Here is a 17,929-nt window from a genome sequence, read left to right as displayed (position 1 = left end):
CTTTAAAGAATAGAGAAAGCATAATATTATTATGCTTTATTAGTTATCTTGAGGTGTTGACTGATGTTCTAAAAAAAAGAATCAATGAGATTGACCCACCAGAAGCTGAAATATAGCCAGCCAAACACAGGTTTACTTAATAACGAATCAGAGGAAAAAACCTACAAAAATCCCGAGAATTGTGACGTATGAAATCGACTTATTGGACATGTGCCGGAGTTGCGCACCCTTACCGCCATTACCTATACTGATTGTTTTAGGCTACGAGATGTAAAACGCTTCTCGCAGTAGTAACAAATTTAAAAACTAGCTCTGGTTTCTCAGGAAAACCAAGCAAACCTTGTGTGGTAAAGGCAGTTGCCCACAACCCCTTGCCATGATTTTTCAAAACATAAGAGCAGATTTTGACTATTGTGCCTCAAATTTTAACTCGATCTTCACGGATATGCTCCGAAGATCCTCTGTTCAACGAACGGCGTGTGTATAGTCTATATTATACGATATCCGTGATTTGCAGTTTGTTTAGAATAAGAAATGGGAATGTGAATTTTAATTCATTCATCATCTTTCTACTGTGTACCTACTGCAGCATTCAGTTGATTTGCATGATTATCGTCACTATTAACAAACTGTAAGTTCACTACAGCCATAATTTTAAAGAGAATAACTTGACCGTGCTGCTCTTGCTGTAAAAAAAGAAAACGATAACTTTTGATTTGATTCTTCTATTTATCTATTATCTTATCTATGATTATTTTTTATGATTAACGTAATAATCATAATGCATATTATACAAAATAATAATATAAGTGTGTATAGAATAAATGATGTAACTAATATAATTTGTAGAAAATTCCAAATGATAACCGAGATTGATGATTGATTTAATTGATTCCATTTTATTAGCTATAGATAAAAAAAATCTGAACAGCGCTAAAGATGAGTCTGAATAGGGAAGATAAGTGGGAGAACAACAAAACTGAGCTGAACTAGCGAGATAGCGAAATATTGTGAAATAATAGATGCGCGTAATTGTTTCATGCTAAAACTAATCTACACGTCAGAGGGACTGGTTCGGAATTCTCAGAGCAATGATTGTTAGGCCCAATTTGATTGTTCTATACATCCAGGGATTAAACCAATTAAAACGCCGTGATTATTATAAGAGTGCGCATTAGTTGGCTTAATTGACCAATGGCACACAAGTCGATTTCATACGTCATATATTGATGCTAATATGAGGATTACCAAAACACTTATGTCTTTTGGTAGACTTGTGTTTGGCTGGCTATATCTCAGCTTCTGGTTGGTCAATCTCCTTGATTCTTTTTCAGAACATCAGTCAACACCTCAAGATAAATAATGAAGCATAATAATATTATGCTTTCTCTATTCTTTAATGATTTTCATCACTTACCCGCCAACGTCGATAAAACATTTTGCTAAATAATTATTAATATCTGCGTAATCTGAATAAAAAATAATCGAGACGTTGGTAAGGTTGATAAGGTATAGCTAAACTTGCAATGCGACATCATCATTCCTACATATGCTATAAGGTTTAGTCACTTGATTGGGTTATGCTGATATTCAAGATCTAATACACCTAATTCTTGGTTTTAAATATATTTGATATATCACTAAGATTTCCTTCTGTCATGAAGTCTCTATTCTTAGCAATGCCGTCTACTGAACACCACCAGTCCATATCTCTCCAACCTTCATCCAATTCTTATGAGGTGCTACATGGAAAGTATCACCTGCGAGAAACTATTGGAACAGGAGGGTTTGCCAAGGTGAAGCTAGCATATCATTCGGTGACGGGAGAGAAATGCGCTATCAAGATTATGGACAAAAAAGGACTCAAGGCAAACTTTCACACTTTTTCTCGTGATTTCGACTGTGGCAGTACAATGTTACTGTAGTTGTACATTGAGTAGGCGTCTGGAGAAAAACTTATAGTTCTGTACATTCGTAGATGTGCTCTACAAGACAATCATTTGCTTTATAGCAGTTGTTGGTATTAGCATTGCTACATACAGTTATGACTATTAATTTTCTTTCCTTGGCTTGACTTCAGGATGATCTGCCGCGAGTAACCACAGAAATTAATGCTATGAAGGAGTTGTGTCATCAACATATCTGCAAACTATATGAGGTTATAGAGACTGCCGATAAGTTCTTCCTTGTTTTGGAGGTGAGTTTCTCTCAACTCTCTCGTGTGCGAGGGAATTAAGTTGCTCTCTAATTCCGTAAGAGTTGTTTGCACACTCTTTTGTAGTACTGCCCGAATGGTGAGTTGTTTGACTACATTGTCTCCAAAGATCGGCTGTACGAGCCAGAGGCTAGACATTTGTTCAGGCAGATAGTGTCTGCTGTCGCATTCATACATGAGAATGGCTATGCTCATCGCGACCTCAAGCCTGAGAACCTGCTGTTAGATGACGATCAGAACATAAAGCTCATCGACTTTGGTCTCTGCGCAAAACCCAAGGTGCATTTTATGTTGTGCTTTTATTGAAGTATTCCATTCTTTACTCTGTTCTTGTATGCTTACTACATACTTTTCTCTTACTCTTTTTAAATCTAAAGGATACTTGCATCTGCAAGCAGATCTTTTAGGTGTCCTTACAGGGTGGTATGGACATCTCTTTATACACATGTCCTTACAGGGTGTTATGGACATCTCTTTATACACATGTCTTGAGAGGGTGTTATGGACATCTCTTTATACACATGTCCTGACAGGGGGGTATGGACATCCCCTTACACACAGTCCTTACAGGGGGGTATGGACATCCCCTTACACACAGTCCTTACAGGGTGGTATGGACATCTCTTTATACACATGTCCTTACAGGCTGGTATGGACATCTCTTTATACACATTTCCTGACAGGGGGGTATGGACATCCCCTTACACACAGTCCTTACAGGGTGGTATGGACATCTCTTTATACACATGTCCTTACAGGGTGTTATGGACATCTCTTTATACACATGTCCTTACAGGGTGTTATGGACATCTCTTTATACACATGTCTGGAGAGGGTGTTATGGACATCTCTTTATACACATGTCCTTACAGGGTGTTATGGACATCTCTTTATACACATGTCCTTACAGGATGGTATGGACATTTCTTTATACACATGTCCTTACAGGGTGGTATGGACATTTCTTTATACACATGTCCTTACAGGGTGTTATGGACATCTCTTTATACACATGTCCTTACAGGATGGTATGGACATCTCTTTATACACATGTCCTTACAGGATGGTATGGACATTTCTTTATACACATGTCCTTACAGGGTGTTATGGACATCTCTTTATACACATGTCCTTACAGGATGGTATAAACATTTCTTTATACACATGTCCTTACAGGGTGTTATGGACATCTCTTTATACACATGTCCTTACAGGATGGTATGGACATTTCTTTATACACATGTCCTTACAGGGTGGTATGGACATTTCTTTATACACATGTCCTTACAGGGTGTTATGGACATCTCTTTATACACATTTCCTGACAGGGGGGTATGGACATCCCCTTACACACAGTCCTTACAGGGTGGTATGGACATCTCTTTATACACATGTCCTTACAGGCTGGTATGGACATCTCTTTATACACATTTCCTGACAGGGGGGTATGGACATCCCCTTACACACAGTCCTTACAGGGTGGTATGGACATCTCTTTATACACATGTCCTTACAGGGTGTTATGGACATCTCTTTATACACATGTCTTGAGAGGGTGTTATGGACATCTCTTTATACACATGTCTGGAGAGGGTGTTATGGACATCTCTTTATACACATGTCCTTACAGGGTGTTATGGACATCTCTTTATACACATGTCTTGAGAGGGTGTTATGGACATCTCTTTATACACATGTCTGGAGAGGGTGTTATGGACATCTCTTTATACACATGTCCTTACAGGGTGTTATGGACATCTCTTTATACACATGTCTGGAGAGGGTGTTATGGACATCTCTTTATACACATGTCCTTACAGGGTGTTATGGACATCTCTTTATACACATGTCCTTACAGGATGGTATGGACATTTCTTTATACACATGTCCTTACAGGGTGGTATGGACATTTCTTTATACACATGTCCTTACAGGGTGTTATGGACATCTCTTTATACACATGTCCTTACAGGATGGTATGGACATCTCTTTATACACATGTCCTTACAGGATGGTATGGACATTTCTTTATACACATGTCCTTACAGGGTGTTATGGACATCTCTTTATACACATGTCCTTACAGGATGGTATAAACATTTCTTTATACACATGTCCTTACAGGGTGTTATGGACATCTCTTTATACACATGTCCTTACAGGATGGTATGGACATCTCTTTATACACATGTCTTGAGAGGGTGTTATGGACATCTCTTTATACACATGTCCTTACAGGGTGTTATGGACATCTCTTTATACACATTTCCTGACAGGGGGGTATGGACATCCCCTTACACACAGTCCTTACAGGGTGGTATGGACATCTCTTTATACACATGTCCTTACAGGCTGGTATGGACATCTCTTTATACACATTTCCTGACAGGGGGGTATGGACATCCCCTTACACACAGTCCTTACAGGGTGGTATGGACATCTCTTTATACACATGTCCTTACAGGGTGTTATGGACATCTCTTTATACACATGTCCTTACAGGGTGTTATGGACATCTCTTTATACACATGTCTGGAGAGGGTGTTATGGACATCTCTTTATACACATGTCCTTACAGGGTGTTATGGACATCTCTTTATACACATGTCCTTACAGGATGGTATGGACATTTCTTTATACACATGTCCTTACAGGGTGGTATGGACATTTCTTTATACACATGTCCTTACAGGGTGTTATGGACATCTCTTTATACACATGTCCTTACAGGATGGTATGGACATCTCTTTATACACATGTCCTTACAGGATGGTATGGACATTTCTTTATACACATGTCCTTACAGGGTGTTATGGACATCTCTTTATACACATGTCCTTACAGGATGGTATAAACATTTCTTTATACACATGTCCTTACAGGGTGTTATGGACATCTCTTTATACACATGTCCTTACAGGATGGTATGGACATTTCTTTATACACATGTCCTTACAGGGTGGTATGGACATTTCTTTATACACATGTCCTTACAGGGTGTTATGGACATCTCTTTATACACATGTCCTTACAGGGTGTTATAGACATCTCTTTATACACATGTCCTTACAGGATGGTATGGACATTTCTTTATACACATGTCCTTACAGGGTGTTATGGACATCTCTTTATACACATGTCCTTACAGGATGGTATAAACATTTCTTTATACACATGTCCTTACAGGGTGTTATGGACATTTCTTTATACACATGTCCTTACAGGGTGGTATGGACATTTCTTTATACACATGTCCTTACAGGGTGGTATGGACATCTCTTTATACACATGTCCTTACAGGCTGGTATGGACATCTCTTTATACACATTTCCTGACAGGGGGGTATGGACATCCCCTTACACACAGTCCTTACAGGGTGGTATGAATATCTCCCTACACACATGTATTTACAGGGTGGTATGGACATCCCTTTACACACATGTTGTGGGAGTCCTGCTTATGCGGCTCCTGAGCTAATTGCGGGAGAGCGGTACCTTGGGGCAGCCGCTGACATCTGGTCTATGGGTGTCATGCTATACGCCCTTCTTTGTGGTTATCTTCCATTTGACGATGAGAACATTAGCAATGTCTACAAGAAAATACAAGTAGGTATTGAGTACTCTAGTGCTGTCAGTTGGTATGGAGTAATTCAGTGCTGTCAGTAGATATTGAGTACTCCAGTACTGTCAGTGGGTATTGAGTACTCCAGTACTGTCAGTAGGTATTGAGTGGTATAGTGCTGTCAGTAGGTATCGAGTACTCTAGTGCTGTCAGGAGGTATTGACTACTTTAGCGCTGTCAGTAGGTATGGAGTACTCTAGTACTATCAGTAGGTATTGAGTACTCCAGTACTGTCAGTAGTTATTGAGAGGTATAGTGCTGTCAGGAGGTATCGAGTACTCTAGTGCTGTCAGTAAGTATTGAGTACTCTAGTGTTGTCACTTGGCATCTCATGGTACATGTTGAATAATTTGTAGATCTGCTCTATACACTGATCACTACTGAAATTCTTACAGATTGGGAAATATGAGAAACCTTCCACACTTTCCAAAGACAGTCTCAAGGTCTTGAATGAGATGCTACAGGTAATTCCAGGGAAGAGAATATCAACAGGGGAGCTCCTCTCTCACCCCTGGATTGTCAAGGACTATGAGGAACCAGTAACTTGGAAAAGCAATTTTAATGTAAGATCTGGGATCTATGTGTCGAGTTGCTTGTTGTCAGTGTACCCTTTTACTTTCTAGCCACTTTCTTATGTTCATGCTCGCTTATTCAACTTTTATGGTAATATGTGGATAGCCTACCCGCGTGTAATGCTGGCGATACAAAGAACATTGCTAAATATTTTCAGAAATCTAGTCTAGATGAAGATTGTATAACAACAATGGCAATTCACCATGGCTTTAGCAAGCAAGAAATGAGGCGGCAGGTGTCACAGGTTTGTTCAGGAAGTCTAATTAATCCTTAGACCTTTTTTAAGATTAGTTATGATTTTTCATTACCATTGGCCATTACTGCTAGCTAGTATGAATACCTCGTACATATGGCATGTTGCAATGATGAGTTTATCAATTCTGTTATATTATCGACCATAACAAGCCAGATTCACTGATGATAAGGCTGTCTCTGAAAAACATGGATGTTTGTTGTAGTGGGCGTACGATTATAACACGGCAACTTATCTTCTACTGCTCCAGAAAAAACTCAGAGGGAAACCAATCAGACTTGTGGCTTCTAAGTCGAAGATATCGCGGCCTCTCTTTCAGCAACCCCAACCACTCACACCCTACAGGGTACCTCGTGATTAAGTTGTTCTTTCCATGCTATCCCAATCAAGTGTCTTTTGAGAATCAATTTTGAGCAATAACTGTAATAGACATGCGTGTTGATTTGTTGTCTCCAAAAGGTAACAACATCCTGAGTCGTAATAAGTCATCCATGCAGACATATTTTCAGGAGAGAAGTAAGAGTGTGGATGAAGAGATAGAGGCTTTTGCCAATTCTCCTGTCTATGTTACAGTCAAACCAAAGATTGGTAGAGGTAAGTAAACCACCAAGTACTCCGTTATAGTTATTATCAAACAGGTCTAGAGGTGCTTTCCTAGGCCTGTTAGGAGCATAGCCACATGTTGTCAAAGTCACTCAGGAATAGAATTGTGTGAAAGATTTTGCGAACCGGTGTAATGCTTGGGCAGGGAAGAGTCATACATGCATCCATAATGCAAATCTTATAAAATCTGTTGACCAACGTGTGCCCTTACATAGAATCGAGTATGTATTTATATGTGTGTTTATAGATGGAAAATAAGGTTTTAAAATTGATGGTAAATTTGTGTCCGCTAAAATTGACTAACAATTTTGCATAATATGCTAATCATTAAAATAATTCACGAGTTCTGTGTGAGGTTATTACACAGCAAAATGTATAAATTGTTTCACAATCTTCTAATTGAAGTTGCGAAGAGGCGCACTGTTCGCACTACAAAGTCAACAAAAGTGTATTCGGAAGCTTTTACCCGTTTGACTATTAGCACTGTCTGCTTTCGATTGAGTCTATACTGAGAATTAAAGGGTGTAGTTATACTGAGTATATATGTGAGTTTATACTGACAATATAAGGGTGTAGTTGAGTCTATACTGACAATATAAGGTGTAGTTGAGTCTATACTGACAATGTAAGGGTCGAGTTGAGTTTATACTGACAATGTAAGGGTGTAGTAGAGTCTATACTGACAATATAAAGGTTTAGTTGAGTCTATACTGACAATATAAGAGTGTACAGATGGTTCCCTACTTACGAACATTCGAGTTACGAACAACGGTACATGCGAACGCATGTACGTTGTTCGTAACTCGATTAACTTTCGAATTATTTGTTTGAACTTTACATACGTATTGTAAAGAGATTTGCCGGCCTTTTCTTGGCAAGATCTCTACTAATAAATAAAGATAAGAGAGTGCCTGTAGCTTCATTCAGCTTTTAATTAGCGAAGGGAATTCACCAGCCGAGGAGCATACGGCTATCTGCTCTGCTCAACTAAATGGGCGCACTCATTTATATACAATAATATCAACCGTTCCGGCTAACAGCAAACGGTAAGAACACCGGCTAACAAGGTGAATGAATGGGACTGCTAGCGCGTTGGTATGACAACAATCTAAGTGACGATAAGTGATAGTGTTATGACGGTATATCAGATATAACAATAGCATAACGAGTGAGACACCGATATAATAAACGGACAACACATACAAAAAATAAAACAACAACGATAAGTGATAGAATAACGATTAAAACAACAATGTAATTAAAAGGACAAGACATACAATAAATAAGAAATGCAGTGTCATGGCCCGGCGTCCACCAAAGTATTATTTCCATTTTATTAAATATTTTTTCTCAGTATAAACCAATACAGGTTAATTATACAAGCCTTAAACATACTTATATAAACCTTCAATATACTTATATAGGCCTTAAGCGTAAATTATAATACAAAAGATAGCACTGAAGCAACTTACGAACAAATTCACCTTACGAACAATCGTCCGGAACGTAACGCGTTCGTAGGTTGGAAACCGTCTGTAGTTGAGTCTATGCTGACAATATAAGGGTGTAGTTAAGTCTATACTGACAATGTAAGGGTGTAGTTGAGTCTATAATGACAATATAAGGGTGTAGTTGAGTCTATACTGACAATATAAGGGTGTAGTTGAGTCTATACTGACAATATAAGGGTGTAGTTGAGTCTATACTGACAATATAAGGGTGTAGTTGAGTCTATACTGACAATATAAGGGTGTAGTTGAGTCTATACTGACAATATAAGGGTGTAGTTGAGTCTATACTGACTATATAAGGGTGTAGTTGAGTCTATACTGACAATATAAGGGTGTAGTTGAGTTTATACTGACAATATAAGGGTGTAGTTAAGTCTATACTGACAATATAAGGGTGTAGTTGAGTCTATACTGACAATATAAGGGTGTAGTTGAGTTTATACTGACTATATAAGGGTGTAGTTGAGTCTATACTGACAATATAAGGGTGTAGTTTAGTCTATACTGACAATATAAGGGTGTAGTTGAGTCTATACTGACAATATAAGGGTGTAGTTGAGTCTATACTGACAGTATAAGGGTGAAGTTGAGTCTATACTGACAATGTAAGGGTGTAGTTGAGTTTATACTGACAATATAAGGGTGTAGTTGAGTCTATACTGACAATATAAGGGTGTAGTTGAGTCTATACTGACAATATAAGGGTGTAGTTGAATCTATACTGACAATATAAGGGTGTAGTTGAGTCTATACTGACAATATAAGGGCGTAGTTGAGTCTATACCGACAATGTAAGGGTGTAGTTGAGTCTTTACTGACAATATAAGAGTGTAGTTGAGTCTATACTGACAATATAAGGGTGTAGTTGAGTCTATACTGACAATATAAGGGTGTAGTTGAGTCTATACTGACAATATAAGGGTGTAGTTGAGTCTATACTGACAGTATAAGGGTGTAGTTGAGTCTTTACTGACAATATAAGAGTGTAGTTGAGTCTATACTGACAATATAAGGGTGTAGTTGAGTCTATACTGACAATATAAGGGTGTAGTTGAGTCTATACTGACAATATAAGGGTGTAGTTGAATCTATACTGACAATATAAGGGTGTAGTTGAGTCTATACTGACAATATAAGGGCGTAGTTGAGTCTATACCGACAATGTAAGGGTGTAGTTGAGTCTTTACTGACAATATAAGAGTGTAGTTGAGTCTATACTGACAATATAAGGGTGTAGTTGAGTCTATACTGACAATATAAGGGTGTAGTTGAGTTTATACTGACTATATAAGGGTGTAGTTGAGTCTATACTGACAATATAAGGGTGTAGTTTAGTCTATACTGACAATATAAGGGTGTAGTTGAGTCTATACTGACAATATAAGGGTGTAGTTGAGTCTATACTGACAGTATAAGGGTGAAGTTGAGTCTATACTGACAATATAAGGGTGTAGTTGAGTCTATACTGACAATATAAGGGTGTAGTTGAGTCTATACTGACAATATAAGGGTGTAGTTGAGTCTATACTGACTATATAAGGGTGTAGTTGAGTGTACAACTGTCTAAGAATTAATGATCTTAAAGCACTGGACTCTTGGAGGAGTCTAAGTATATAAAAGCTTGTTTATAAAAATCAGTTGATTTTCATTATCTTACTGCATTAATTATTAATGTAATCATGGTCATGCGGGGTTATAATTGACAAAAATGGGCTCCATTTTGCAGCCAGGGCAGAGGAGGATAAAGAAAACTCAGGAGGTTGCAGGCAAAGGGCAAATAAAGAGAACAGCAAACATCGACACAAAATCACAAGCAGTGATCCTCCTGTTACGCCTATGGCTAAGCTCCTCAACAATGCGCGACCTCCTCCAGTCTTTGATGGTTGGTTGTTTGCTTGTCAGTTGATCATCATCTAACATGTATTTCAGATCATCATTTCTGCGTATGAGCTTAAACTATTGATGTATTTATGAGCATGCTTAGACTTATGGCCTGACACATGCTCAGCTTCAATAGTTATTTTATGTCTATTCCGTGTTACCTGCCATTCTATGGGACACGAAATTCATATTTCACCATGGCTATTGTTTATGTATTGTTCCTGAGTGCCAGGGTTAGCTATGATCACCTTGATATGCAAGCTTATTCTATAAGGGATTCAAATGCTGATCCATGTTCATGGATAATTCTTTATTACAATTGTTTCAGATTATGTGGATTCTGCAAAGAACAGTTCGCATGACTACATGCTTATTCCAGAATACTCACAAGACTTCACACCAATAAAATCTCAAAGTGAGTATCAAAATAGCACACTGTCTCCATCAAGGTCGTATGACTCAGCCTTGGACAGCATCAAGACAACTGATTTCCTGGACACACCAGTTAAGGAAAAGTGAGTAATGCATCTCAATATTGACAAGCAAATGAGGTGGCTGGTTCACATCAGTTATCTGTAGTTGTCTATAGAAGAGACCTGATTGTACTGCTATTAGCTGCCTAAGGTCATATTGTTAAGATGTATAGAAGTTGTCTGCTCCAAACAAGAATATTGAATTATGTTAAACTTATAGTAGCTGTTCCAAAAGCATGTTAGCTGTATCGGAGTTATTTCCTCGTGATACCTGAAGGCGGATTAGCCATACTCTTGGATACATCGTAATCACTTATGCTTTATACCAAACTTGGTTGATGGCTTATAGAGCAATGTCTCTGGAAAGCTCACTTCACGAAGCACATCATAACAACTCGGCCATGGCTCAGTTCAGCTCAAAGAAAAAGTCAAAGAAGTTGGGAGGTAGCATAGAAAAAATGTTGAATCTACTCACACCAAGAAAGTCATCAAAAGCTGAACCTAAAAAGATTAAGGTAAAGCTTATCTTTGGTACGCTTGCCTAGAGGGTTGCTCTACCAGCCATGCACTTGTTGCTCTTACTCACAATGCTGCTGAGTGAGTAGAGATGTCCTAGTAAAAGTTGAAATATCCATGTCACATGCTCCCGGCTGACGTTTTCGATTGGGAATATGAGGTACTCAGCTATTCAAAACTTATTGCTGTTTCAACAGGCTCAGCACAATGTCACTCTCACTTCCAAGTTTAATCCTGATGAGGTTCTGACTCAAATTAAGAAATCTATTGAGGCGAAGCATATAAAATATGAACAGTATGGGTAAGTTGTCCCTATGTCATTCAATTCAGTCAATGCACTGCTATGCACAAAAGAATTATTAGGTTGCTCTAAGTGGCAAGGAAAGAGTTCTGTGTTAGTATTTGATAAACAGATCAGTGGGAGGCTTGTCACCATCTCTTAAGTTTTGTTAATTCAGTTTTTCAACTCTAAACCGCGTGATATAGGCTAGCTTAACAATATGGTATTTAGAAACCGAGTAGCCATAAAGCCATATGGGTATGCTCTATTACTGTTCTTATTTGTAATGGAATCATGACTATCCTCTAGGTGGGTATTGCGTGTTGTGATGTCGGATGACTGGGGAAAATTGCATCTTGCCTTTGACCTTGAGATTTGCCAGCACTCGAAGAGCAGTGCAGTGGTTGTACGAAGGAAGAGGGTAAAAGGTGATTCGTGGCATTACAAAAAATATTGTGAAGACATTCTGAGACATTGTGGCCTGTAGTCATTTGGTGGGTGTCAACAGTCCACACAACATTGCCTACAGTTTCACACAAAGCAAGTGATGCACCATGCTGTGATGTTATTCTTATGCATTTGTTTACTATTTCTGAAATTGTATTGTTTTTATAACTGCATCAATATTTACTGAATATTATGGTAATATTTGCTCGGAAACTGCTTTTGTCTGGTTTTTGAGTTTGATACAAGTGATATATTGATAACTTCTGACATATCTTTGCTTCAGTGGCAGCAGATGTGACCAACTCATGCCTCTTTGTTAAAGACTGATCAATGTTTAAACTAGGAGTAGTCGGTCAACTGGTGGTATTTTAGATAAGTATTTCAGGCTATGACTTCATTGATATCTACCTGCATATTTCAGACTTATTTTTCTATAAAACTTAATAAATAATGAGACTCGATCAAGACTTTATTTTCAATAGAATAGATTGAAACATGAGCAAATAGTTATCTTTACAAAAGCATTGCATATATAAACTCATATATGCGTAGAATACGTACGTATATGACTAATTTTACCTATGACACACATTCAGTGCACCAAACACCTAAACTCCTTCATTGAATCCATAACATAAATATACAAAAATAATGATAAGTCAAGTGTCAACGAAGCCATATCGTCAGTTCAAACAAAAAATACCCATTATAAATATTGTGAAAACTTCCTGCACTGCTATGATTACAGCTTTAGTTAAATAAATGTTTGCCATGAATGGCAATAATTCTTCAAAAAAGTAGTTTGTTCATTTGACTGGGAGTTCAGAAGACCTCACCTGTAAGGAGAAGAGAAACACTGTAGGCAACATACATGGATATAATGACATGTATATGCCATGTCAGAGTGGCAACTAGCAAACAAAGTGTAGCTTTGTATTGATAAATACATCTGTAGAACATTATCCATTTACTACTTAGCATGGTGATATCGAAAAAAGCAGAAAGCTTGTCCACATAGCAGTAAAAATCTCAAGTCTGACGGCAAGCTTATGAAAAAAGAAACGGAAGAAATCTTATTTTTAATAAGCCCAACAAGTACATATGTGCAAGAATGTATGTGAAACTTTTTTTAACTGGGGTCGTAGAGCTCTTACAACCAGCACTGTACTGTGCCATCAAGAGATATCAAATCTATAAAATTTGAAGGGAGGTCATTCAGTGTTTCTTACATGTTGTAAGCAACATAGATAGGATCTAGGTGATCTCCTATGAAACCATCTCGCAGGTGCATACGCTGTTTCTCCCCTCTCGAATTTATAGGAATGACTCCTGGGTCGACTATGACGACGACGCCAACAATCAAGTGACTTTCCTCAAGGATTGCGTTGGTGACGAGTGGTATGACATCGAGCGCCTCATTCTCATGGCCATCTAGCTCAACAACCACCACCAGCAAGTTGGTCCAAGTGAACACCGCGCTGCAGAATTATAACAGGTTTTAAAAATGACAAGAAAATTTTTGAAAAGCATGAGAAAAATTAGCTCGGCATTTATATAAGGAATGATAGCAATATTCTATTCCATTTTCTAGTTTGGTACAAAGGGGATAGACATACCACTCAGAAATTTTCCGGTGACTTCTCATGACGGAGTTCTCAATATCTATAGGATGATACCGCACTCCTCTCAAAACAATCGCCTCATCTAATGCACCGACAATGAATATGGCATCATGTCTCTCTGCAACAAGTATGCATGTGTCTTACTTTCAGTCTATTTGCACTGTCAACAGAGAAACAAGAGCCTACTGAGTTATGCTGTCATGAATGTATGTTATTTATTGCTAAGTTATACCTCCATCCGCCTGAGTCTTTTCTGTTCTCATTATGAAACCGAGATATCCAGTGCGGGCATACGACGTTAGTGTGTCTCCGGTTGCTAGATGTGAGTCAAAGTGGTCTAGTGTAGGACATTCATCTCCATAGATAGCGAAATAGCCATTGGCATCATGCGGACACGAAACCCATATTTCACCAAGGCTGGAGTCAGCGCATTGTCCCTTAGTGTCAGGGTTAGCTATGACTACCTTGACACCAGGCAGCAACTGCATAGAAGCATAAGACGTGCCACAAATTTTGATGCTTCAACTTGGCAACAATGGGTTCGACTGCTGGATCTGAGAATCGATATATGATTGGATTTAAATTTTACCTTGCCAGACTCCTTCAAACAGAGGCTGTTAGGACTGCCCTTTTCTAGGATAGAGACTCTGTCATAGCGGAGAGACTTTGTATCAACATATACCTCGGAAGGGTCAGGGCAAGAGGGGCCCTAAGAAAGGTGTCAGTGACATGTTATTACATGTGCAAGTAGGAGATTTTATAGTCAAATGTTATTATTTACTGCACCACTCAGTAACCACACAAAGTGTCAAACAGTGATACAATATTCAGACTTGATGTATATGTAAAATGATTTTACATATACACCAGGTAAAATACAATATATGTACAATACACCAGGTACATATACAATATCTAAAATCACAATATGTAAAATGATTTTACATATTGTGATTTTACTAAAATCACAATATGACCTTGACAATGAGACTCCAAAAACAAATAAAAGGAGCACCTGTAAGCACATGGCCGTGTTGACTCGACAACCAAACGTTGTACTGACAGCACGAGGAGATAAACCAAGAGTAGAAAAGACTTTTGTGAAAGAGGACATGAGTTGTATCCTCGGCCTCTCCTCCGCTACAACTATGCACGTACGGACACTGGACAAGTTCACTCCCCGTTGCTACAAAAGAGTGATGACTAAAGACATTAGTGAGATCTTACGAAAAAGGATGAAGACGCATCTGCTTGCATAATCACTTAAAATAATAGCCAATGCGCTCGGCCATATAATATGGAAAAATTTTTATTTAGCAACCTTGATCTAAAAAGGTCATTTTGCAGAAGCGCTTATGGCAAGAAAGTTTGCTACCTTGAGGGTTGCTGTAGTTGTGCCAAGGCCTCTTGTGCACATCTCCATCACTCCATATGAGCAGAAGGTGTCTCTCACTTTGTATTGACTGACTGCAGTCAGCCAGGCTGTCGGGTCCCTCTCAAGCTCTGAGGGAGCAACCAGAATAGAGTTGTGCCCAGAGTAGACCCTGTGAAAAGCAATTAATGTAGTTATTTATGATGGTGAGATAAATTCACCTGCAGTAGCAGAAGCAAAACTATTAAACAAACATAACTGAAACATAAGTTGATACAGAAAACAATTCATTAAAAACTTACCCAACAAGCGTCCAGAGCACTGCAGCTAGCCCAGAGTACGGGTCAAGGCAAAGGACCACATTACGAGACGGATAAAACTCACACTGCAGTTTGATTGATCGACAGAGAGCAAGTACTGATGCATGTGTCATCTGCAACAGTAGGTTACCAATTAGATGGTACACTTCTAGAGCATTCACAACTAAGTTAGGTTACTAATTAGATGGTACACTTCTACAGCATTCACAACTAAGTTAGGTTACTAATTAGATGGTACACTTCTACAGCATTCACAACTAAGTTAGATTACTAATTAGATGGTACACTTCTACAGCATTCACAACTAAGTTAGGTTACCAATTAGATGGTACACTTCTAGAGCATTCACAACTAAGTTATGTTACTAATTAGATGGTACACTTCTACAGCATTCACAACTAAGTAAGGTTACTAATTAGATGGTACACTTCTAGAGCATTCACAACTAAGTGAGGTTACCAATTAGATGGTATACTTCTAGAGCAGTGGTTCCCAACTGGTGGTCCATGGACCCCTAGGGGTCCACAGGAGGTTTTGAGGGGGTCCACAGGCTGGTGCCAGTATTGGTTTTTCTAGCTAGTTATTTACAGCTATTTCTGTCTTATAGTGGTTGGATCAATGATATAAACCCTAAAAGGATAGGCGATGACTATCATATGGGCGGGCTTTAACGATCGAGCTCTGTTGGGATTGTGCTAGCCTGGGTTTTGGGGCTAATGCAATTCCGGCGGGCTGGTCGCGTTATCTTGTAAGGTTTTTGGGTCCAGACTTTTATCACCTATGTGCATCAATCGCTGGATATTACCTGATTTCCGGTTAGTAGTACAAAACAACAAAACCTGTAACCAGCAAACACGTAATTCTCTCTCTCCCTCTTCAATTTCAGCGATATATTAAGATCCATGAAAAATAAAACATTTCAATTTACAATGCATTGTTATAAACACCATATTATGATGTTCATAAAGGGGTCCGTGACTTTTAGATAAGGAGCTCACGGGGTCCATGGCTGCAAGGTAGTTGGGAACCACTGTTCTAGAGCATTCACAACTAAGTTAGGTTACCAATTAGATGGTACACTTCTAGAGCATTCACAACTAAGTTAGGTTACTAATTAGATGGTACACTTCTAGAGCATTCACAACTAAGTTAAGTTACTAATTAGATGGTACACTTCTAGAGCATTCACAACTAAGTTAGGTTACCAATTAGATGGTACACTTCTACAGCATTCACAACTAAGTGAGGTTACTAATTAGATGGTACACTTCTACAGCATTCACAACTAAGTTAGGTTACCAATTAGATGGTACACTTCTAGAGCATTCACAACTAAGTTAGGTTACTAATTAGATGGTACCCTTCTAGAGCATTCACAACTGAGTTAGGTTACTAATTAGATGGTACACTTCTAGAGCATTCACAACTGAGTTAGGTTACTAATTAGATGGTACACTTCTAGAGCATTCACAACTAAGTTAGGTTACCAATTAGATGGTACACTTCTACAGCATTCACAACTAAGTTAGGTTACTAATTAGATGGTACACTTCTAGCGCATTCACAACTAAGTTAGGTTACTAATTAGATGGTACACTTCTAGAGCATTCACAACTAAGTTAGGTTATTAATTAGATGGTACACTTCTAGAGCATTCACAACTAAGTTTGGGTATTTACTATATTAAACCTAAGACTTTCTGCAGCAGATTGATTAGCACTGGGTGTTCAGTGCCACATGCTACAATGACTCAAACAGATAGACAAATGAGAGAGAGTTTAGGAAATACCTTAATACCGGCAAGCATGCCTGTAGTGGAGACACTGAAGTCAAGGTAGCAAAGCATCTCTGAACTAGGTGGCATGTAGATAGCTAGCGACTTCTTCTTGGAGATATCTGTGGTGTCTAGCAGGACTGGCCATGACTTAGACTCCACTATCGAGTTGGCCTCCTACAAGTATGTATAGTGTCAGGATGGGAGCTTACAGCCCTCTAACTTTAGCTAAAGAATACTAACTCTTGCTGAACAAAGGTCAACGCAGACATTAGTGCATGAGAAGTTAATCTAGTGGGGAGCATGTTGGCTAAAAGCGGCATTAGTTTGAACTTTGTGGTTTGACTGGTTAAGAGATGTCAACATGTAGCTTTCAGTGACCGACTCAGTAAGAGCTCAGATTCTGTAATTGTGTGAAGCTTGAACAATATTATGAGAAATAAAAAGTACACTGTATGTAACAAACAT

General features: G+C 38.5%; 2 protein-coding genes across 4 annotated transcripts in view; one reads left to right on the top strand and one right to left on the bottom strand.

Moving 5' to 3' along the window:
- Nucleotides 1-1,017: 1,017 nt before the first annotated feature.
- LOC137392271 (maternal embryonic leucine zipper kinase-like) lies at nucleotides 1,018-12,834 on the top strand. 2 transcript variants are annotated; one of them, XM_068078939.1, is made up of 13 exons: nucleotides 1,018-1,868; nucleotides 2,081-2,197; nucleotides 2,282-2,494; nucleotides 5,629-5,820; nucleotides 6,232-6,399; nucleotides 6,567-6,653; nucleotides 6,868-7,008; nucleotides 7,160-7,256; nucleotides 10,503-10,658; nucleotides 10,986-11,172; nucleotides 11,480-11,645; nucleotides 11,844-11,947; nucleotides 12,236-12,834. In XM_068078939.1, exons 1-13 carry the CDS (start codon nucleotides 1,659-1,661, stop codon nucleotides 12,411-12,413), a joined length of 2,016 nt encoding a protein of 671 aa, XP_067935040.1. In that variant the 5' UTR covers nucleotides 1,018-1,658; the 3' UTR covers nucleotides 12,414-12,834. The 2 variants fall into 2 exon arrangements, with proteins under 2 accessions (XP_067935040.1, XP_067935041.1); XM_068078940.1 differs by having other exon boundaries at nucleotides 1,019-1,868; nucleotides 7,172-7,256.
- Nucleotides 12,825-17,929, bottom strand: part of LOC137392270 (disco-interacting protein 2 homolog C-like) — a 57,529-nt gene continuing 52,424 nt past the window's right edge. Inside the window, exons 28-36 of one of the 2 annotated variants that reach the window (XM_068078937.1) lie at nucleotides 17,477-17,638; nucleotides 15,670-15,800; nucleotides 15,371-15,539; nucleotides 15,011-15,181; nucleotides 14,585-14,704; nucleotides 14,228-14,477; nucleotides 13,990-14,113; nucleotides 13,603-13,851; nucleotides 12,825-13,209 (exon numbers count right to left, since the gene is read on the bottom strand). In XM_068078937.1, coding sequence (XP_067935038.1) covers nucleotides 13,206-13,209; nucleotides 13,603-13,851; nucleotides 13,990-14,113; nucleotides 14,228-14,477; nucleotides 14,585-14,704; nucleotides 15,011-15,181; nucleotides 15,371-15,539; nucleotides 15,670-15,800; nucleotides 17,477-17,638 — 1,380 coding nt within the window. In that variant the 3' untranslated portion in view covers nucleotides 12,825-13,205. Of the gene's footprint in view, nucleotides 13,210-13,598; nucleotides 13,852-13,989; nucleotides 14,114-14,227; nucleotides 14,478-14,584; nucleotides 14,705-15,010; nucleotides 15,182-15,370; nucleotides 15,540-15,669; nucleotides 15,801-17,476; nucleotides 17,639-17,929 lie in introns of those variants that run through there. The other variant, XM_068078938.1, reaches the window with a different exon arrangement.

Source organism: Watersipora subatra, chromosome 3, assembly GCF_963576615.1.
Source record: "Watersipora subatra chromosome 3, tzWatSuba1.1, whole genome shotgun sequence".
NCBI classification, from domain to species: Eukaryota; Metazoa; Bryozoa; class Gymnolaemata; order Cheilostomatida; family Watersiporidae; genus Watersipora; species Watersipora subatra.
Note: the sequence above shows the minus strand (reverse complement) of the source record. Positions and strands in the feature narration are given on the sequence as shown.

Excerpts from the sequence above, each read along its gene's own strand:
- LOC137392271 (XM_068078939.1), top strand. The coding sequence starts at position 1,659 with ATGAAGTCTCTATTCTTAGCAATGCCGTCTACTGAACACCACCAGTCC. Across the intron at positions 10,659-10,985 it reads ACCTCCTCCAGTCTTTGATG|ATTATGTGGATTCTGCAAAG; the intron begins GTTGGTTGTTTG and ends CAATTGTTTCAG. Across the intron at positions 11,173-11,479 it reads GACACACCAGTTAAGGAAAA|AGCAATGTCTCTGGAAAGCT; the intron begins GTGAGTAATGCA and ends GATGGCTTATAG.